The sequence below is a fragment of the Tauraco erythrolophus genome, chromosome 3, assembly GCF_009769465.1.
Source record: "Tauraco erythrolophus isolate bTauEry1 chromosome 3, bTauEry1.pri, whole genome shotgun sequence".
Taxonomy (NCBI): domain Eukaryota; kingdom Metazoa; phylum Chordata; class Aves; order Musophagiformes; family Musophagidae; genus Tauraco; species Tauraco erythrolophus.
In genome coordinates, this window is record NC_141467.1 from 64,356,202 (window position 1) to 64,380,106 (window position 23,905).

General features: G+C 43.7%; 1 protein-coding gene across 1 annotated transcript in view; it reads left to right on the plus strand.

Moving 5' to 3' along the window:
* Window positions 1-18,521, plus strand: part of CLVS1 (clavesin 1) — a 99,007-nt gene extending 80,486 nt beyond the window's left edge. The window contains exons 3-5 of the mRNA XM_086609351.1: window positions 1,137-1,247; window positions 2,379-2,614; window positions 18,434-18,521. Coding sequence (XP_086465477.1) covers window positions 1,137-1,247; window positions 2,379-2,614; window positions 18,434-18,521 — 435 coding nt within the window. The remainder of the gene's footprint in view (window positions 1-1,136; window positions 1,248-2,378; window positions 2,615-18,433) is intronic.
* The last annotated feature ends 5,384 nt before the right edge of the window (window positions 18,522-23,905 follow it).

Here is a 23,905-nt window from a genome sequence, read left to right on the forward strand (position 1 = left end):
AGTCTCGGATTCTCCGGAGGAAGGTGAGAAAAAGCCCCAGGACACCCTGTGCTAATTGTGAGGGGAATGAACCTGCCTGAGTCCCGAAGCTGTGAAGCCCTGAAGGAAGAGACCTGATTATATGCTCTGTCTTTACAGGCTGAGCTGTAGGGATTAAGGGCACATGCAGGGCAAGGACAGCTTCCTCGGGATCTCCCTTCACAGGGGAGAGACGGGCACCTCTCTGCTCACTGGAAGCGTATTTGCACGGAGGAGCAGCGGTCGTCCCGCTATTTATGCAGTGCAAAAAAAAATCCCAGGCTCTTCCCTGACTGACTGACATTTGTTAGATGAGAGCGTAGGTACAAAATGCCCGTCACAATATACAATAACCTTTACAAACACGTCGGCAACCTCCTCTCATTAAGCGTGCCACGCCAGCTGAGCGGAGCAGGACGGTGTTGCAAAGCCCTCCTCGGCGGGATGCTCCCCGCATGCTAATGCCGCCGGTGTTTGCGCACAGGCCGGCAGCCAGCGCCGGGCTCCGGCAGTTTCCATGGTGCTGTCATGGTGCTCTCTCCCTACACCTTCACTTATCATCCTTTCCCACCCATCCTCCTCCCCGCAACACGCTGCTCGCTCACCCCGAAAGGTCACCCCCATTGTAATGATGATTTTAGCAGGGGGGAGGCTGGGAGGCCGGAGGGTGAAAAGGTGAGCGGCGTGCGGCCGCCTGCGTGGGAATCGGGGGATTGCCTCGATGCCAACAATGAGAAATTAGAAAGGTTCCCCTTGAGGGAGTGGTGCTCGTTGGCCCCCTCGCGCTTCCCATCCCAGCCGAGTTGGGTGCTCTGATGGAGTTAAAAAACGTTCAAAAAACGTTCAGGTGAAGCAGCTGGAGAGCCTGCTTTAAATCATCAGCGACTGACACGTTAGCGTGTGGAGGGGAGAAGGGGCTGCGTCCGTCAGCAGGAGAAACTGATGCAAATGTTTCCAGGCGTCTTTCTTTCTCCGTCTCGCTCCTGGCCCCTCCCAGCAAGCTCAGTGCTCGTTTGCAGATGGAAAGAGGCAGCCTTCGTCCTCTGACTTTCATCCTATTGACTGCCCGGCTGAAGCACTGCATCTATTAACCGCCTTCCTTTTCTTTCTTTCTGTAGGACAGCTTTCCTGCCCGTTTTGGAGGAGTCCATTTTGTCAACCAGCCCTGGTACATCCATGCCCTGTACACGCTAATCAAACCGTTCCTCAAAGACAAAACAAGGAAAAGGGTAATTAGATGGGGCCGGGAGGGGATGGGAAGCTGTGGAGCTGGAGCGGCTCAGTAGCTGCCTGTTTTCTTTTCTCCTTTCTTTTTGTCTCTGTGTTTTTCATATGGCCTCAGAGAGGCCTCAATGGCTGCTGTTATTAAAACTTTGAGTTTGCAATGGTCTGGACTGAATCAATAACTCAACCAGGGACCAGAAAGCTGTTATCATGAGCAAAATGTAGATACATTTTAATGGGACATTCTCAGGGATAGAGAGAATTAGCAATGTGGAGGGATTATCAGGTCTGGCTGAGGCCACCTGCGGTGAGGGAAACTTCAGCTCAACTCTTTTAATGGGAGTAATATTTGCTGTTTCATTCCTTCAGCAAATGGACTGTTTTCACATGGTGATAACTCACTTGTTTCCACAAAAAATGCCCATGCCCGAAGGCTTTCTGCTCACACTGCAGAAGAGGCAGTTCTTCCCCACTGAAATCCTTGTAAACCACGATCCCACAGTCATCTTGGTCATTTGTCCTCTGCAGTCTATCAAACAACTGCTGGATCATCTCTCAGAAGGCCCCAGATCTCACTCTGTGTTGTGTCTGACCAGGCAGGACAAGGGTAGCACCAGCCTGAAAGCAAACAGGGATTAGAGAGACAAATGTTGCCGAAGCAGTACAAAGTGGTGATGCAGACATACACCCCTGAGAAAGGTCAGTCTCAGGGTGCAGGGCCGAGTTGCCCTCTCAGATGCTGAGGACCTACTCTCCACACCTTCTTTCTGTAAGCTCCCCTATCTCCCTTTTCTTCTCACCATTCTTCGTACAAGCCTCTATCCTCTTACCGGAGCAATAATCAGTTATTATTCCTGACTTGCACCTTGCCTGATCTGGTACTTAAGAAAGTGAAAGTGTGTGTCATGTGTCAAAAGTAAGCAAATCAGGATTTTTAGAAGTGTTTGTGGTGCCAGTCTAATTCTTCATCCCAAAGCCAAGCCCTCTCCTCCACACCAGCCCTGAGCTTCACAAATTCCCACTTGAAGCTGCAGCATCAACTAATGACACTCCACATCTCATTAGTGTTGTTATTATTATACTTAATGAAGTAAGGAATCGATGATGACTTTGAACTTTCTTTTTATTTGTTAAAGATCTTTCTTCATGGTAACAACCTGAACAGCCTTCACCAGCTAATACACCCTGAATGCCTGCCCTCTGAATTTGGGGGGACTCTTCCTCCGTACGACATGGGGACGTGGGCTCGAACGTTACTCGGTCCCGACTACAGCGATGAAAACGAGTACACCCACACCTCCTACAATGCCATGCACGTGAAGCATGCGTCCTCCAACCTGGAGCGGGAGGCCTCCCCCAAACCCATGAAAAGGTTAGTATTGCCTTCAAAATCATCTCTTACTTGGCTCTCCGAACAGGTTTGGCATAAATCGAGCAGGAAAGGCTCATCTGGCTCGGAGAGGGCCTGTAATTTGGCAACCATTGCCGGTAAGGAGAGCTTCATCCTGGGCTGCGTTCATGGTGTGGCGGGAGAAAGGAAGCTTCTCTGTGGAACCGTAATTACTCATCTGATTACTGCAAAGGAAAACAAGGGGAAATTAATGAGCCTCTGCACAGAGCATTACAGCAAGTACATCAGAGTGAGATGCTCTTCTGTACGGCGTAGTGTGGCCAGCGGCACCACATCAGGGCTGGTTCCCGGTACTCGCTGCCGCTGTGGTGCTGCTGACCCCAGTTACTAGCGATAAGGCTTTCCCCTCCTCAGATACACAGCTTTTGTACGATGAACTCCACTGCCCTCCAAAGGGAAAACACGTTAGTCTCCTCCTGCTGCTTCTGCTCCTGCTTCCTCCATCCAGCCCTGCCAAGGCAGCAGAGCTGTGCTTTTAAGATCTCTGCTTTTAGCTCTAGTGCTTGTGCATGCAGCTCTGAATGCTCAAATTTAGACCTCTGGAGAGCATCACCCTCAGCAATTGGCACCGGTTGCAGGGATGGAGTGAGGAGGGCTGGATACCTGGCAGAGTATCCAGTATCAGCACAGAAGAGCCAACCCGAGCTGCGGGGTGTGATGGGAGAGTAACACCTGCGCTCGCCTCACTCTCCGTGGCTCCACTTTCCCCGGAGATCGCGGCGCCGCTTTTGTTGGCTGCTGCCACTTGGCGAGCGCGGTGCGCACAGACGGGGCGTCGCTCTGTGAGACCGGGAGCGGCCATCGTTTTGTCACAGCAAAATCGAAGCTGACAACACAGACAAGCCATAATGTCACGCGATTAATTTTAAAAGTCTTTCCTCTTCAGAGGAAAAAGAGAAGAAACGCGTTCTTGATTCACGGCTGCCTCCCAGGTCAGAGGGATGCCGTGCTGCTCCAGCTGCAAAGTGAAGCCTCGTGCTGGAAACACTCACGCCTACAACTGATGTTAAGAGCTGTGAGCCCCGTGACTCACAGGGCCACGAGACTCCAGGGTTACGGCCCTTTGCAGGGTTGTAGCCACGGCATGAAGAGAGGTGGCCATCTGCACGGTCAGTGGTTCTCACTACTGACTGCCAGCCCAGACTGGGAGCAGGGATGAGTTTACAGAGCCTGTCCCAGAGAGCTGATTTTAAAATAGCTTTCTTTTTTTTTTTTTTTAAATTGAAATACATTAAATGATTTTAGAAAGATGATAACTAAACGTTCCATTATTATTAAAATATATATCAAGAATGTACAACAATTTATGTAGCTTTATAGAAAGAAATCTGCAGTTTTTAAAGCTCCGAAGTGTTAAGAGCTGTTCGCAGGTAAGTCTTTGCTGAGCATCAGATCCTGGGCTGCAAAGAAGTGAGGGTCTTGTTGTGCCCCCAGGGGAGAGCCTCAGCTTGAAAATGAGTTCAGTGCCAGAAAACCCTGCCTCGAGGCAAAGTCTTCTTTTATAATCTGTTCTCTAATACAAAAGTGCATTAATACAAATATGGTGAGTGGATGAATCTAATTTGTCATGTTGCCTCTGGGCAGACTAGATCTAACTTTTAGCCTAATTTCGTTACTTGGCGGTTAAGTGAACCATCTGATCTTGTACCCCGTGGTCATTACTAGCTGTTAGAGGTGAAAAGTTCACTGCTTCGACAGATTTTCTCCTATGAGTGTTTGCTTTGATGCTTCTTTCACTGAAATTACGATTTGGCCTAACTTGAAGTTAAAGTCTACACTCAGGAAGTGTAATTGTGTGCTTTATTAGATTCATTAAACTGGATTTTTATCTAAGGCCTATTAAGAGGTCTACAGACTTTTACCAGCATTACTTGTCTTTATACACCCCTCCTCCTTGCCTCTTTTGTTTCCCACATCTCTAATACAATGAGAGTCTCGGGACATGGCTGAGATTCCTGGAGAGTCCAGGGAGGTTTACACTAGGCATAGGTGATCTCCTAGCACTAGTCATCGTGTTAAATGTAATTCCCTCAAAATTGCCCTATCATTTTTTCCCTTATTAAAGCAATTTTGCAGTTTCATTCAAAATCTCTCCTCTCCTCCTCCACTTACAGCGTAAAAATCTTTAAACTCTTGAGTAAATGCGGCAATTTTGTAAGTTTTTCTATGCTGAAATGTTGGGTTTAATAAAAAAAAGGTGATTGACCTTTTCTTCAGCACTTATGTTCCTCTGAAAGGGATAAATAGATAAAGACTGAGCCTTCTTGGGTTTCTGTAATTTAAGGATGAAAAGCCTTGCTGAGCAATTATGGGTCTGCTCCTCTCTGACTTCCCAGATATCATTGCAAATTTACCTGCCCAGTAATTAGCCACAGGGGAGGGCAGTGTTTACAAGAGGTGGATTTATGCCAGAGGCTGGGGGGATGGTGGTTGTCGTCCCCCCCACCACCCTCACAGCACTGTTCTGCTGCCTGAGAAGATGCGAGGTTGCAGGTTGCCCCTCCTGGCTCTACAGCCACTTGCTGTAAAGCCCTACAAGCACGTCCTTGCTGGAGCTGCCACTGGACTAGTGCTGTGTTAAAGCTTTCTTAATCTCAGAGCTCAATGCTGCTAGAATATCTTGGAGCCTCGCAACGTAACCACAGAGAAATGTCCCTGAAAAATGTAGCACCGCCATCCTACACCCAGAGAGAAGCTGTCCCTGGGCACAACCTACTCCAACTGTAGTGTCTAGCAATCATAGTCGCAGAGATGCTGAGAAATCAAGACAACAATTACAGATCTGGAAGAAAAATGTCAGGAAATGGAATCAGAGAATAACTGACCAAAATACTTTTATAGCCACTTAATCTATGCTAGAAAATGAATGCAGAGGGGAAGAAAGAAGACATTTTCAAGCTGTGCCTGAGACTAAATTGAAGTCATCACCTCAAAACGCAGACTAAGAGAAAATATGGCACTAAGCAGCAGTAGGAGGGAGTGAAGCTGGAGCAGATATGTTCCCCTACACTGGCTTCAGGACTGACAGCAGTGCTTTGGCTCCCGTCACCAGGGCAGAGGCATATAAATTGAAACAAGTTCACCTGAGAGTTGCAGGGAGGGTGAGGAGAGCGGAGAGGGTGTTTTTCCAGCGAGAAGCTATGACAGGTAGTGGTTTGTTCAGCCTCGCAGAGCAAAGGTTGAAATGGATATGATCATTCTCTGCAAATACAGGAGGGAATGACAACTAGGGAGAGAGAACAGGTATTTGAGAAAAAGGACAATTTAGACCTGAGATCAAATGGATATAAGCTGACCAAAGTAGACCTTGGCTGCAAATTACAGGAGCAGGTTTGCTAGTCATCAGAGGAGTGAGTTACTGAAACAGCTTATCAATACGATGACCTGACTGATACCTGAGTGAAAGGTCTCATATAAAGTGGCTACCAGTGGTCACAGGAGACTAGAATTGCCCATCAAGCTCTCATTAGGTTCTGGTTTCTGCTTCCCTTAACAGCAATGGGACCAGAACATTATCTTCTCCCCAGCCACAGGCAGGGGTGATTTTTCCTGTGACTTGAAATTGCACAAGATTTGTTCTCAAAAAAAGTCTTTGTTTACTTCAGAGAATGGAGATGATGTAGATGGGGAAAGGATTGAAAATCCTCATAGAAAAAAACTACCACTGGCTCTAGTTAGCAACATGATCTCGAAAACCTTGAGATTTGACAAGTTTCTGTAATATGGAAAATCTTTAATCAAAATCATTGCAATTGTCATTTTTCCACCAGTGGCTACACGAAGCCCCACTGGGGCAAAATCAAAACAGTGGAAATTGCACTCCCATCTGTAGTATTATCTCACACCCTGGGAAAAATCCCAGAACCCAAGTACTGCATGAACAGATGGGAAACAAAGCAAAACAGCTGATGACTCCACATAATGAGTCTTAATGGCCAGGGGAGGGGGAAAAAAAAACCTAACCAATAACAAAAATCCATTCAGAATATATCTGTTTATTAAGATTCGGCTCAGTGAAGTTTGAAATGGGCAAGGCAATAAACATGCAAACCAGCATTAATACATTAACAGCAAAGTCAGTTCATTCCAAGAGCTTGGCCATATCTGTTTGATAATCCTGGGAGCAGCAGTGGCAACAGATACTTCTCCTGTTTTGGGCCATCTCTTCCAAACGGTCTGCAGCCATAGGGAGCCTGTCACTTACGAGCTGTGGGATTTGAGAGCAATGTAAATGGTGTGAAAATTTGGAGCGCAGGGAAGAAAATCACCTCCCTTTCAGCTGTGGCCAAACCTTCTGTGAGCCCTGATGGTCAGAAAGGGGCCTTGGGTTGCTGTAGTCAACAAGAAGCTAAACCAAAAGTCAAGCGGTTTCCTGCAGCACTCATGCTGGATTTTGTCCATGAGCTGTTGTTTTCGGGAGCAGCTGGAGGTTTTATCTGGGTGTGCAGCACAATGAATAGTTGTGGAGAATGGTTAAGCCTCGCAGTTAAAGAGTCAGAGAGTGCTCTTAACATATCACTGTGCCAATAGGGCATAGACTTTTGGCCAGCCACAGTGGGAGAAGCATGGCCGGATCTATTTGGGTACCTGCCTGCAGTGAGGGAGCATTTCCAGCTGCAGAGAAGGATACAGTCACTGGGGAACATGTGAAGGAGTTCAGTTCTTTGAAGAGTTTCCTTTTTCCCCAGTCATCACCCTACTCTTATGCATGGGTCCAGCAGCAGTAAGTAACCTGCAGCAGCACGTTGCCTCCCTGTGACTTGCCTTTCATGACAAGATCTGCCTTTCTGCAGCTGCATCTGGGTCACTTCTTGATGTCTGAATGTTCAGGCTGCCTAAAATATTGCATTGTAAATTATGTCTTCAGTCCAAGTGACGAAGACTGTTCCCTGCCTTTGCTCGTTCCCTGTGTAGTCTCCAAGCACAGCCTGGGAGATGACTGTTCCTTCTCTCTCCCAGGCATCAAAAGAGCGCTCGCTTTTAACTTGCTGTCGGTGCAAACAGGTCTGAAAACCTAGCACAATTTAAAACTGCCCTACAGAGAAAAGAAATTTTTCCTAACAGCTACATAAATATTCTGACCAAACGACCTGTGCTTTTTAATCAAATTTATTTAATCAACGTTTAATTTAGGATAACTTTAATTGAATTTGGAGGTAAAAATTATTCTTAGGATTACAGGGATTACAAGAACACTACCATCACAAAGCCAAGCTCATTAGAGGCTCAGGGTATTCATAGTTAGGGTAAAAGTTTTAGAGTCAAGTATGCTAATTGTGAAAATGTACAATGTGTGCATCAAGACATCATAAACTTTTCCTGCTGTGCAGTAGAAATTTGAGCACCTCAAGATGCGGTGACCTGCCTAGTGGTTCATCAAAAGCCCCCATATCAGGCATTTTGAAATTGCAGCTAAAAAATCTGTTGGAAGTCGTTGCCCCACGTTACTGTGTCAGAGCACGTGGATTTTTATGTCCTAGATTAGAGCAAAAGTATTTTAAAGTACAGATTATGATTTGCCGTTATTGCCTCCCGAGGTGTGCTTTTTCAAAAGGACTGATCTTAAAAGGAACTTGTTGCTGAAACTAACTGTTGGTTCTCAGAAATGGGATCCTGCTCCCAGGAAGAAGGGTATCACAACTGGTGTACGCTAATACCAACTGGAACAGATTTAGATCCAAATGGGGCCATTCGTGAGGGTGACTTATGTAAGGTTTTTATTTATTCAGACTGGTTCCTCCATATGCCCAGCTGGGCTGTTCAAAGCAGACCTTTCTAGTTGTTATCCTTGGTGTGACCTTAATGTTCCTTCGCCATATGTTTCTGCTTTTATGGGTCATGTTTTATGCCGGTTCACAGTCAGCACCAATTTATTGCAGAAGTAGTAAAATACCAGCAAATAAAAATCAGTATGAAAATGTGTTAAAACTTCTCACTGCCCATGGATGGCACCTGGGTTGCTCTGCTTGTAGCTGGGGCGCATTTCCACATGTGCTGGGGGAAAAGGGAAGGACTCCATGTAAGCTTTCAGTTAAAGTAGCTCTGTAACATGTGAGCCCTATGATGCAAGACTTAAATTCATTATTTTGTTATGAATTATTTCAAACAATAGAGAATTTCTGAATGCTTCTGTGGAAATGCTTCCTCCTTACTCAGATTATGAATGAGACATGTCTCAATAGTAGAGCAGGTGTCCCAGGAACACGCATACCACATAATATATGCATTATCTGGTAACGTAGATTACTAGCTGTTGAACAGTTTTATAGCTTTTGACTGGAATTTTGCTAATACATCAGAGAGAAATGGAAAGGAGCCAGGGGATCTGGCATGTCAGCAGGTCCCAGGGAGGTTGCAGGGAAGATGGTGCAGAATACTCTTGGGAGCTGTGAGTGAGAGAAGTGGAGGAGGAGATCAGAGTTGCGAAGTCACAGTTGAGTAGTTTGGTGCTGGGGGTCCCCTGGGGCAGCGCAGGAAATCTGTTGCTCTCTGAGAGTGTCGACAGCGTGGGTTTCATCTGTTTGCAGCATTCAATTACCATTGCACTGACGTACAAACACAGGCTGGAGGTAGGAATGGCAGACCAGCACTGTTCAAGCTGCCTAAAATATTGCATTGTAAATTATGTCTTCAGCTGGCTATAAATTTGCCAAAAGTTTAGTAGTTTAGATTAGAGACATGACACTTAATAAAACAAATGGTTTTACACCGCTTGTGTCTTTTGCTGCCCCGTGAAAAATCCACCCACATCTGGCTGAGTTACAAGCCTTTGAAGAGGCAATTTGCACATGCTTTCTAGAAACATATTTAATTTTAGCGTTTAATGGCCCCAAGGATCGCCTCCTGCTTAAGCTTGGCTGCCCAGCATAAAAAAACCTGTTCAGCTCACGTTGATGGTTCAACGCTCACAATGCGCATCTCCTGTCTAGGCCATGGGGTGCGGAGGGCTTTAGTAACTACATCTTTGGCTTGTGATGGCAACAACTTTCCCTGCACTAGGTCAGGCTGTAGCAAGACATGGAGCCAGGATTTGGAAGACTGACACCCCGCGCTCTTGAGGCTGCATCCTTCCTGCTGTTAGCAGGAGAATCGGAGAGGTGAAGGTTCAGCAGTGAATCCAGCTGGCATACTGGGAACTGGGGTCACTGGGATGGGAGCCCCAGGGCAGACTGAATGATGAGGCAGGCATAATGAACTGGAAGCAACTGGGCTAGGAAGCACACCTGGTGGACAAGTAAATGGGGGTGCTTAGGGGGCGAGCTGATGGTGACTAGGAATGATCCTTTGGTTAAGCCAGCTGGGTGCAGCCCTCTTAGAGAAGCGGATCCTGCTCGCTCTCTCCCTGAGTCTTGGCATCGGTCTGGCAAGTCGCTTAAACCAAACTTCACACAGATGGTGATATTGCACACTGCTTATTTTCTCTGGAGTCTAATTTCCAGTAATACTCAGCGCTCACCTGCAACAGAAATGAATGGGATGTGTGCTGGGAACACACAAGCTGCCATGTAATGCTGAGCGCTCTGCAAAATCAGGTTCTTGGCACTGGGAAACGGGCACCCCACATTAGAGGAATACTTGGACCCTAATCTCACTGTGCTTCAGCTCTCTACGTGCAAAATGGAAATAAAAAAAACCACCCTCACAGTTGTGCTATGGCAGTAAATGAATTAGCATTTAAAAGGCACACAAGTACTGGGTTGATGAACTCCGCAGAAAAGCTCAGGAGGGAATTAACAAAGGCTATCTTCAGAGCAGGCTTGGAATAATATGCAGCGAATGCGTCACAGAGCCACACGCTGAACGGCTAGAAGAAAACAAAATAAATAGCTGCTTATGAGCTCGCTGCTATTTACCCTGAGCACAGAGGGAGGAAAGAGCCCTCGGAGAACTAACAGTTCGTGCGCCCAGGGCTGGACGCGACACGGGGGTCGTAATGCCCCCACGCACCTGGTTGAGGGACTGTGGCTCCCGCTGCCTATGTCTGGACTTTTCCCGCTGTGGCAGTGGTTGACTTTCCATCCTAAATAGCACACCTGCAGGGTTGCTTTCATGCTGCAGTGCTGTTCTTGCTAAGGACAGGAAACTTCTGGCGTAGCACGGGGGAGTAAGACGACGGACGCCCTTTGCTCTCAGGGCTGCGTCTTCCCTGGTATTGCCATATAGACTATAATTCAGTGGCAAACCTGCTTGGGATACTGGGAACTGGGGTCCCTGGAATGGGAACAAAATAGGCAAACTGAAGCAGGCATGAAGGACTGGAGTGCCTGAGCGAAGGGTCTGGAAGCAGCTGGGCTAGGAAGAGCACCTGGCGTCCCAGAAAACTTAGAGGAGCAGGAAAAACATGACTGGTGATGACAGGAATGTGTATGTGTGTGTAATATTCATAAAGTGTGAGATGAAAATTTTCTTCATTATTTGGCCTCTATTTCTTTTGTTCGGATTCAATAGAAATTATTTTCTTCATTACTTAGCCTGAATGTCTTTTGTTTGGATATCATATTGTGCACAGTCTCAACAAATCTGCTGTAAATTGGTGCTGACTGCTGCTGCAGTGTTGTCTCTATTTGGCCTCACCACTAGGCTTACCTTTTGATGAGTGACTCATTCTGCCCCAGAGGCTTAAGAGTCTTCCAGGAGGAGTCACTCTATAGCAGAGAAAGGAAACGGAGAGGACAAGCTGTCACCCACAGCTTTCTCCTGCCCTGGACTTAAGATGGAACAGAGGCAAGATCTAGGCACAGAAAGTCAGAAGCGCTTAGGAGCAGGAGGTATCTGGCACATCCTCATGGTAAGTTAAAAACTATCAAGATGTGTGCCCTAGTTCCCAGGATAGTGGCATGGACCAACTTCTGTCTGTATTGCTTGGGAATGGCCTCTGCTAGAGGAGTCTGGCTGCATTTGCCTGCGTAGCACCTGGCTCTTGCTCTCCTCTGGGTCTCAGCAGCCTTAAGGCATAAGGCTGTATGCGCTGTGCCAAATACATAAGCATTTCTGTATGTTTTCACAATGCAGTGTCTGCAGTAAGCTGAGAGCTGTGTCAGAGCCCACCAGAGAACTGTTTTTACAGCAAGCGCCAAAGGGTATGTGCTGCATCCTCTGGAGCGTGGGCTAAGGGATGGATTGGGAGTGGATCCACAGCTGGCCAGGCCATGGTTGGAGCCAAATGTGGTGCTGTGTCATCCATACCACCCTCTGGTGCAGACTCTGCAGAGAGCTGTGCCCAGGGCTTGGGGTGGGGAGAAGCAGCTGTTGGGAAAGGAGGGGCATGGAGAGAGCTGACAGGCACAGGGAGGATAAGGAGTCTCATGCCGGGGGTCACTCTACGGCAGTCACCTCTTTAGTGGTGTAGATGCACTCACGGAGCTTCTTCACACACGTGGTTAAGCCCAGATCTGGGCTGCAGTTACCCTTGTCTTTGAGGTGCTGAGACACGACTCGGAGACCTCTCCCTAGGACGTGCTAACCATCAGGGAGAAAGATGGTCACTGCTGCCACAGTGGCCACAAAGCCAGCTCCTGTTTGGGAAGCACAGGAGCTTGTCGCCAGCGTCCCGTGGGCTGAGCACCAGGCTGGCAGTAAGGTCAAGCCAGAGCTTTCACACTGCTCTGCCCCGACTCCCCGCGGTGGTGGATCACTTATCCAGCCAGCTCTGCTGTGCCCCTAGACACGGATGCTCCTTTATCTCTTTGAAACGCTACGGTGGGCGTACCAAAGCTGCCCCTCTGGGCGCAGTGGCACAGTCCCGTGCTGCCTCGACACAGAGCTGTGAGCCAGCACCAGTGCAGAACCTGCAGAGCTGTCTCAGTAGGAGAGTTCAGCAGGGATTATCAGCAGGGATTATCAACTGCACAGCTTCTGCATCGGAGTCGTGCACCGTTGAGCAGAGTGTGCCTGCATCTGCCTGCACCACCTGCAGCTGCATACATGTCTTTCAAGATGCCTTGCCCATGCAGTTCATTTTCAAGTGCTTTAAATACTAAAAGAGTACCTTTTACCATAATTACTTCACTGCTGCATCGTTTCTGTAATACCAGGGGAAAAAATCCTTGGTTTTCCCACCTGATGAAGACATACTCTTGAGGGGTGTTGCAGAGCATGCTCTGGGGTGCTGCACCCTGCTCTGCAGTCTGATGGGGAGGGGGGAAGGAGGAGAAAGAAATTGCCCCTCAGATCTTGTCAATATAAAAATTCACGGGTGTGATTTAAAAAAATGTTTTCTCTGCTTATTATGTTCTGCAAAGGGAATGAATAATTGGGAGATGAACAGCCCAGAGGTGCTGGTGAAATGGGAAAGGAAATGGAAGCAAGCAGATGGGAGGTGAGAGGTAGATGAACAGAGTGACACGATGCGATCTGATTGATTGGCAGCAGTGTGTCACTCTGAGAGTTTGAAACCTCCTGCACTTGGGGGAAAAAATATGCCACTCCCCTCCTTCCTCCACAAAACCCTCCAAAGGAAGCTCAGCACAAATATAATATGTCCTCGCTCCTGTGGGCTGCAGCACATCAGCGTTGCTGTGATGACAAACATAAAATGAGGCACCAGAGAACTGGAAGATGTCTTTTAAGGCAAGCATGGCGTGATGCGCTGGCAGTTACTGTTAGCTCAGTGCAGGATTTTGATATTTCATTTTTTATGGAAAACAAAACTAATACCCAACAGATGCCAGTTCCTATGAGCTGATTCACTCCAGCTGTACTCCAACAAGAGCCTTCTGATATCAGTGCAGCTAGAAGGCCTGCATCCAGCCTTCTTACACGTTTTTTTTTTGACTGGATTTGAGATAGTGGTACTAAAATGACCACACACACATAAAGCCATCTGCTCTCATAGATATTGATTTACATACCTGTGCAGTGCTGTCATTTGAAATATATGGCTGACCTGCTGGAGAAACAGCTGGATAGTGTTGATTTTCCAGACTTCCAAATACTCTTGCTGAACAGTAAAACAACCATAGGGGGTTTGATTGACGCTTTAAATGGACCACACTCAAATGGTACATTCACTTCCGAAGTGAGACTGAGAATTCATTTATATTTCCATTTTCATTTTGCTTTCCTAAGCAAGGTTACCTAGCCTGGGAAAATTGGCTAGGAAAGTCTATGGGCATTGGTTTGTCTATTAATTACTTCAGACTCAGCTCCCAGCCCATGATGATCATATTGTACTTGTACAAGAGCTTAGTCTCCTGTGTGTATCATGTTAAAGACAGACAGGCATAGGGTCTTTCAGCTCAGCGTCCCACATAGACCTTATCTGTGTGATACAAACAATTGTCTACTGGGTTAAAATTTAACTCATCTAGATCCCACTTACCCAAGCATCTTCCAGACTGGCTACTGAGAATTTTTAGCTGAGAAAGAGAGAAAACAAAAAGGTTCTGAATTCAGATATACTGATATATAATTCCAAAGTTGCAGGACATGTACCACATTTCAGGTTAGTATTGAAGGGACATAGTATGACATAGTTGTGGCTACGATATGTAGGAAACATTGCCTCGTAAATTACAGAACCTGTTCTCCCTGGTGTTAACGGATGAGAACTCATCAGAAGAGAGACCTGAATGTAGGTAACCCATGAATCACATGTTAGGACCATATGTTTAGAACAGGTCAGATGAATTGCACCCTGAGAACAGCTATTTCTCTCTGCCATTTATAGCACAGAGTGACCATAGATATCTGATGGTGAGACGAATTACAACACAAGTGACTAAAACATAGTGATATGAGGAGAAGGCCAATGCAATTACTACTTCCTGCTTAAATGATTAGTTTGTGTCTGGCCCAGGTCAAAATGACTTGGACGTGCCTTGAACATTACAAAGCAGTCGCATTCATCCCGCAGAAACAACAGCACAGGTGAGGCTCTGCTGCATAAGTATAAGCACCTTGTATGATTTTACGCACTGTGATGTCCTCTTGGCCTCCATCTGTTACTTCGGAAGGACATGAGTCTTCTCTAAATCCTAAGTCATAACAGTCAGCCGTGGAAAGTCATATTGGATACCCTGAGGTGCCTTAAATAGCAGTAGGTATCTATGTTTAGCAGCTGAACATCATCCACACTGTCAAAGATGACACCCTACAGGCGTAATGAGCTTGGAAAGAAAATCATCACCCTGTCAGGATAGAGAAACATGAATTGGGATGGTTCTGAGAAGCTGGTATTTCTGTGGACACAGAATCGCGAAAAGGTTGAGGAAAGGACCTCTGGAGGTCTTCTACCCAGCCCCTTGCTCAGAGCAGGGTGAGCTTGAGCAGGTTGCCCAGGACTATATCCAGCTGGATTTTGAATATCTCAAATGACGAAGACTCCACAGCCTCTCTGGGCAGCTTGTTACAGTGTGTGTGCACTCCCACAGCAAAAAAAGTTGTTCTTACATTAAAATGGAAGTTCCTGTATGTCAATTTGTGTCCATTGCCTCTTCTCCTGTCACTGGGTATCACTGAGAATAGTTTGGATTCATTTTCTCGACTCTATCCCATCAGGTATTTATACACATTGATATGGAAATGCAGCAAAATAAAAATGCTTTTGTCTGGTTCCTTGAACTGCTTCCCATAGGGTACCGAGAGAACAGCATCCACAGTATATACAGGACAAAAGCTTGAACTGAGCTTGCCAAATGAGGAAAGTTCTGAACTGCTCATTTACCATTTTACATCAAAATGGCTTAAACTGTTGTGCAAGAGGGTGTTTTGGTGTTTTTAGTGCAAAGATGGTTGCAAATTAAACGGACTAGGCAGGGCAAAGGTGCTTTGGTGCCTGACTGCAATTTATTTTTCAATAGTAGATTAAGGTGGAGTTATATATCCAAATACCTTTCAAGAACCATGATCAGATTCTACTTAAAAATTTGAAATGTGATTATGAAATTGTCTGAAGAAAATGTTAATGCAGTTAAAATAGGTAGCAGTACTTTTAAAACAGAAACCAGTCTTAGTCCTAGGTTCAATACTAGAGTTACCATATGAAAACTCCAAAATACTGTGTAAACTTCACATATCTAGAGTATAACTGCTTTCCTTGAAGTGAGTATGTGTGTTAGATACACAAAAGCAAGACGAAACCAACAGATAGGGTGATTTTTTTGAATAGCATTTGTCTTATATTAATTTCTGCAGCTGCAAAATATAGTTAGTGGTCATTTGAAAATGCTTTCTGCAATGGTGACCTATTGCGAATCATCTTTTTTCTGTCATTAAATAAATTACAGCTATAGAATACATATTCCAGGATGTCCTAGGCCAGTAAAACATCTCTCTTACACTGAGTTATTTCATTAGATTGTGAGCTGCATTGATATATATTGCCAAAATGTTTTTCCAAGCATCTGCATTTTAATATTTACCATAAATGAAGAATACGAAAAAAGTATTTTAGAATTCTGTTGAGAATTGAGTAATTTTCTTTTTTCCTACATAAAATTTAATTAAAACAAAACTGGAAACTTTTTTTAGCAAATGAAAAACTAATGCATTTGGAAAATGGAAATCCAAACACGACAGCAAGTCTTTTATTGCGGTGTCTTAGAAAATAGCGATGACTGTTCAAATCATTACTGTGTCCTTCAGATAGATGTCTGAACTGCTTATTTTAGGATAGGGGGTGAAGCAGCTTCTAGCAGAAAAGGAAAAGAGAGATTACTGTTGCTGCAGAGCTTGGCAGATACTAAAATCTCAGTTATATTCCTCTACATATATTCAGAAGGGCTGGGCATAGCATTTGAATCATTTGGCAACTTGAATTTGGAGGTCAGGTGGGCTGCAATGCACTTATTCGATGCTCTGGCTGTTTTGGCTCTGTGTGAAGAGGAGCAGCAAGACCTGCGTACAACCTGGTGAGCACCTGAGTACTAGTACGGGGGAGAAACTGCTATCTTGCTATTACAGATGAAAGAATTTCTTTTTCTGTAATGAGAGCAGAGATAATCAGCTGTGATCACAAAAGGCACAAAAGGCAAAATCATGAGACTTTTCATATTTAACTTAGAGCAAAAACTTTCCACTGTGTGGTGGCAAATGCTGCAATGGATCTTTGACTTTTTATATTCATTTTAGGGCAGTAGGTCAGACAAAAACCAAAACATTGGTGACAGGTATTAATCAGGTACTATTTAATAATAATTTAATCTGGTAGTCCAGAAAAGAATATAAAAAACTGTTGATGTTGTGATTTGAATCCATTCTGTATCAGTTGCAAAGCCACATGATTAGTTTTTGCTGCCACGTACTAGAAATATGTAAATTTCCATTTTGCATAATCTCCTGAATCAGCTGCTTTTCTATATGAAAATGCAGTCATAAACATTATGCATGTCACATTACCATAAAAAATACACAGTGAAAACTTTTGGGCAAACATATTTTCTTTGAAAATTTTGGCATAAAATTTTCCCATAGAGCATCCAGTTTTTGTTATCTCTCTTTAGAGATTTTTTTTAATGAAAATTTTTTATTATGCTTTAATGAAAGCTCCAGGCGTAAGAATAAGAAAAATAATTATTCAAGATATTCACAGTCATGGTATTCAGTCCTGATCAAGTGCTGCAACACCAAAGGATGCAATTTATTAATGATTCTTATCAAAAGAGAGGTGATATCTAATCTCACAGAATAGCTAAGGCTTAAACTGAGGTTACCATAATTAATGACTGAGAACTACAAACGCATCCTGCAGGGAATGAGAGCTACCCCTAACTCTATCCATGAGGAAACTGGCTCTTTAAAACAATTCTATGCACTATGTAAATGCCTGGCCTGGATGATTCTACCCCTATCTTTGAAAAAGTTCCCACTTTAAAAGCTTGTGATTCACTGAGTGATTTTGCTCTTAAAACTCATTGCCCACTCCAAACTAGGAGACAACTCCTAGTCCAAACCAGAGAAAATGGAGAATAACAAATCTTTGTAACAATAAACTCATCAGTTCCTCCTTCCACAGCTCAGTGAGCAAACAATGGAGCACACAGAAAATGAAAGTGTCTTGAATTTTCCCACTAGTTTAAGTCCGTTCAGCTTTTGTCACTGCAAGTAATCACGGTGCTCCACTTTCCCTACTGTTTACTCATTTTTAATGTGGTGTTTGTTGGTTGTGGGTTTTTTTGTGTCCATTAGCAGCAAAGGATAAACTATGCTTCCCACCTTGAAGACAGAAATGAATTTAAAACGGAGTAGTCCTGAATAAAGTTCTCCTTCGAGGGTGTAGACAAGGAGATAAAGATAAATTGCAGGACTGTGCACACCAGAAGCTCCCTTGTTGTCACATTAATTCCAGTTTCTTTGTTGATCTTGGGTAACTCATGCAACTTCTGCCCCTTAAACTCCTACACCAGTAAAATGTGTTTATCTACTTGTATTCCTCGAGATTCGTAACAAGCATGAGCTGAGACCCCTGCAAGCACTTGTACAAATGACTCTGCATTCCCGTAAGCAGTTGCACAGCAGTTTTGCCCTGGAGGACATTCAGCACCAACAGATCTCATGGTGTCTCAGGATCAGGCCTTTAAGTTGCTGAGTGCGCTCAGCATTATGGACAGTAGCTAAGCGCTATATGTTTTGAAAGCATTTGAGATCTGCAATGACTCACGTCCCTGTTCATATTGAAAGGAATGCTTCTCAAATTCCTTATACGTTCCACAGAAAAGAAATAAAAAGCCATAAAGGTGAAAAAGGACAAAAGCAAAAGTCAAAATATGAAGCAGAGGGACTCCGGGCAAGTACGTGCTTCTGCAGCACCCTTCACTACCATGTGTGTTTTCTTGCTTTCAGGTCCCAGTCTGTGGTGGAAGCTGGCACGCTGAAACACGAGGATCAGGGGGAAAACGAGAACACCCAACCGCTGCTGGCTCTGGACTGAGCCCCCACACACCCATTATCCACCTGGATACATTAACAGACTTCCACCATACCAGAAACCCACAGACCACACGACACACACAAACACACGCACGCGTGCGCGTTTTGCTTGAGAACAACTCCGTTATCTTTCCTGAGCAAGTAACAACTGTCACCAGCCATCTGTCCGTGCGGCCAACGCTGAGCAAAACTTCAGACATTTCTATTGACACAGGAGCCAGTCCATATACAAAGAAGTTTATTATTTTTTTTTTCTTTTTTGACTTACAACATTAAAACATTGAAATGATGGAACTGCATTCTCTGTTTAAAGAAACCAGGGTGTGTCAGTAGAAGTTTTCCTGAAGCCTCCAGCAGGGATGCTCGGTTTTATAGAAGCAAAGGTTAAATGTGTTTTAAAGAAAAGCATGTCAAATTTAAACTCTGCACTGTTATGAGCAGTTTAATCCAGCTTAGAGGCCAGAAACAGCAGCACCTACAGTGTGCTGAAGTTTTACAGAAGGGCTTTTGCATTAAAAGAAGAAAAAAAATAAAAATCAGTGCCAGCATAACGCCATACAACCTGACACTTTGTGACTGCCTCATCCATGCTGCTTACAGGGGGGTCACTTATTTCAGTATCTAGCAAAAATTAACTTTTGAGAAGTCCTTATAAAACTGTCAGCTAAGTGGAACACGCTGTGTGGGCAGCAGACGCACCCAATTTGAAATGCAATTATTCAATTTTAACGATGTGTTTTTCCACAGGCAACTCGGGCTCCTATTAGCTATGTGTGCGTGCGTGTGTGTGTGCATGCGCGTGTGAAGGGGGGTGCTAGGGAGACCCATTGGACACATTCACCAGTGATTAATGGTTCAATCCAGATTGTTTCATTTAGGTCACAACAGCAAACAAAAGCTCTGCAGAGCCATTTACCCTCTGCAGTCAGTGAAAGCTGTACCCAAGAAGGGTATGCTGATTGCAGATTCGGGCAATGGTTAAAATGATAAAGGAAAACTTAGAATTAATTATTCAGTACAAGTTTCCGCTAGAAGGAAATGTGGAAGAATAGAAGAACTGAAATGCCAAAGATCAGTTTATTTCTCTACTTGCTCTAGCCGCAAAGAGAGTCCCATCCCTTCATTGAAATGGAAACCGGATTAAAGAAATAAAAGAAAAATCATTATCAAATTGCATGTGCAGTGACTTTATTTCCTAAAACTGTTACAACCACCGTACACACTTTTAGTCTTCAATTAAACTGCCATACATTGACAATTTACTAGAATGAGCAGTTGGCAACAACATATCAAAGATAGCGGTGTAAACCATATATATAAAATGAGATGATAATGGGCACAGGAGCTTTTAACGTGCCTCTGGAACATTCACTGAATTCCTAAGTGATACACTGAAGTGATAATATAGTTCGGCTGGACACGGTCAGCCCTAACAGATGGAGTAACAAAATACTGCCTTTATCTACAACATTTAATGCCCGCACAGGGCAGAAAGGACACTCTGCCAGATCTTATCAACAAACCTGGGATTTACCCGCTAGTCTTTGTACAGAATAGCCTCATTCGGAATACCCTTTTTCTACAGCAGCATGTCATTGATATAAAGCCTGGCCTCCATGATAGAAAGTGAGTCTTTAAGGCATGGATGGTCCCAGCAAGGCAACACAGGAGTCAGAAATTAAGCAGCAGAAGCTTGCAGGAACAGTAAACAAATAGACAACTGAGCCCATTTATCTTTGAGATTTCTTCTGTTCCCCCTCCCCTGGCACTACCATCCGTTATAGAAAACCAGGACATCAGCTCCTGGTAACAGGACACAGCTCCCTTCCCTTCCCTTCCCTCGGCTCACGAAGACTCACAGGCATTTGGATTCGTCACAGAGAACTTGTTTAAAGCAGAAAGTAAAAAACGAAACAGGCAAAAAAAAGACAGACGTTGGCTATGATTCTGCAGCATTAATGAAGAAATACTTTGGTTTACAATTTTTCTCTGTTAATACAATACACTTACTGCCACTGCCATTGAATCTTTGTGATGACCTGTTACAATCACTGTTCTTTCAAGTGGGACTTGTTCTGCCCAAGAAGTGCAAGTATCACTGAAATCTAGTCCTTGAGGATTAAACCTTGCAGAAGATTAGAATTATTTATTTTCTCTAGCTGTGACGTGAATAAATACATACGATGCCTTGTATATATCTGTATGAAGCCTGTATTTAACTGTAGGATCCTGCACAGACTCTGTGCTTGCAAGTAAGGTAACTATAGGTAGGAAGGAATTGACCTCCTAACAACGTGACAAGTACATACTGCCTTACAAAGAGGAGACTATATCACCTTTCTCTGTCATTTCCCTCTGTAAATAAATCTAAGGGAAAAAATATTCAAATTGCAATGGCTCTCCATTTAAAAACATTTCCATTCACTTCTTCTGTTGGCATGTCGAAAAACTTGTTCAAGATGAAATACCTGTTGGCAAACAGGAACACCTAAAATAACGTACCACTTATTCACTGCATAATTTCTGTAGTTTCCTCTCTATATATCCTCCCCATGTATATAGCTAATCCAGTAACTGTACGTAACAAAAAGATACGCTCTCAGCTCTTTGACAGGTAGGCACAGAGTAGATTCACTTCAGTGTTGCAGGAGCTATTCGTAATATAACCTGTCGTATTCAAGACTCTGAAGATTTTAAATGGTCAATATGTCACTACACAAATTAATGAACAGTGCTAGTCCAGCACACGCACATCTTGTGTAGATTACTTTTATCTATTTGACAATTTTATCTATTTGCCAATTTTTATCTATTTCCCAATCACAATCGAAAAAGATAAAGTATGAGCCTTCAAAGGAACAATGAAATAATCTGAAGGACGGCATGGATTTTTACAAAGTTTTTTAAAAGTGTTTGGTAAAAACTCCAAAGTTTTTATCACTCCTTTAGTGTTTACTCTGAGCTGCAGAAACTAAAATGCAACATTAATAAAAATATTCCCAAACCACAAATTTTGGTTTAAACAGTTCTTGATTTCTTCTTTACAAACTATGTCTTTATTTTACAGAATTACAAAATAGTGTATAATTTGTACTGCTTGATGACTTTACAGAGATACAAAATATGGTCTCTGACTAAACAACTACCAGATTAAAAAAATTTTTTACTGCGACCCCCCCCCAACAATGAGTACCTTATTTCCAGTTTGTGCATGATTCTCCTAAAGCTCTCCAAAAGTATTTTTATATTTTCTGAAGTGTAAAACTTATAAATCTTTTAAGATTTCGTGATGATTAACTGAGAACTGTCACTTTCTTGTATATTGCGTGTAGTCTCAGTGTTGGTTTTAATGTGGACAACACATTAAAGCCTAATTATCACAGCTGTCTAAAATTGACTCTTGATCAGAGAGGGTTTATCAGCTTAACAGTCAAAAGGGAAATTGAAGTGACCATCTCCAGAAACTGGTTACATTAATTTATGGTGCAATCACCAAGTGTTACATGGCATTACAAGATTTAATTACCTATTAAAATTCAGAATCTGAAATGCATCCAGTTTATGGGAATGCAAAGCTCTTATCTATATCTTGCTTCAGCGAACGTGGCATTCTGGTCATGATACTCAGGTACCATGATGTAGTCTCTGCAGTACAAAACCACCGAACATTAAACAAATACAATGACTGTTCAGTGTCTTTCGGACAACAAAGCCAAAGCTGTGGAGACTAAGCAACCTCAACATCTCCTTGCTTAGTGTTTGTCTCTCACAACCCTGGGTAACAATGCCACTGCTCTTGACAGGCCCTGAGCATCCAAGCACACACCTACCCACACCCAGCGGGTTTTGCAGACAAGTAGGTAACAGCCAGCCATAAACATCTCCAGGAGACCTGAGGTTGCTTCTTTCCTGTTAGTGTTCTTAGAAGTTCACAGTGGAAGGTCCTGCACCCTCCATCTCCCCTCAAACAGTACAGACCCAGAAGATCAGCCAATTGCCTAAACATCTAACAAGCTTTTTGGCTTGAAAATAAGGCGCTTCTACTCTACAGTAAATTCTGTATGGCAAATACAGAGCATACTGTAAACAGTACTGGGATAAGACTACTTCAGCATTATGTGACACATCTCAAGACAAGAAAAAGACCATTAGGTCAATTAAAGGATCGTTCTAGCTCCCTGTTGGATGCTGGCAGCAGAAGTTAATGCAAGTTAATAACCTGAAGCTCTTTGCTCTGTGTTCCAGCAGGAAACCAAGTTTAGACCTTGTCCTTCTGCCCAAAGCACAAGAAATTCTTGATATATTTTTTCCGCTGAGTGACCACTCAAGGGCAGACTAGAAGGAGCCCCTGGAAGAAAGCGCTCCAGACTCTTGCTGGGTAGCAAATGGATATCATAACACAAGCTTTTGTAACGACAGTAGAAACAGCAGTTCACCACATAATCCTAAAAACCATCGAGCACTTTACGATCTGAGCCTACAGATGTCACATTTGCTCACCATCTTCCAAAATCACATTATCAAATTGAAGGTTGGCTGCTAACTAGACAATTATTTTGGTTTAGAACAAAGCTTCACTAAGCAGCTGATTACGCAAGTTTCTGTTTGCATTTCCAGGAAGGCAAGAGAAGGCCACACTTGGCAAAAAAGAAATCTGTTCATGTAGAGTGTTTTCCTTCTGCTGATAGCTAGAGATACAATTATATATATATTGTTTTTCAAAAAATAGTGGTTGATTAAAGAAGATTTGTTCATAATTATGCTAGAAAAATACAGTTATTCAGGTAGAAAAAAATACAAACCACACGTAATCCATTCACATTATCTACAGTTGATAACATAGGGACTTGCTCTATGCCTAAAGCAGCTAACATTACAACTGCATACCGATTTTCAGAGTTGGTTGTGTGCATATGTTTGTAAATATCTTACAGGTCGCTTCCCAGATAAAAGCCTGGGAAGTATTTTCCAGATGTAGAATTGCAAATCTTATGCCCGAACATGGTCGAGCAGGTGAGTGACTGACTGGTTTTGTATCTATGACATAAGCATGGCAAAAACATCTGCACATTCCTCAGTTTGAAAATCCAGACCTATTGCTCTTTGGCTGACAAGATTTGTCTTTTCAAACTTGCAGCTGGAAAAACAAAACATATCAGTGCTGTATCAGTATGAAACAAAGCATGGCTTTTTTTTTGGTTTGTTCTTTTTTTTTTTCCTTTTTTTTTTTCTTTTTAAATCAAGTCCTCTGTGATTGCAGAATGTCATCCTTATTTCTTCTAACCCTTACAATACACGCATTCTTCGTATGCTGGATAAATTAATCCTATTTGCACACTCCAAAGGGATTAAAGGTCCTCTGCTCTGCACATCAGAAGGAACCCC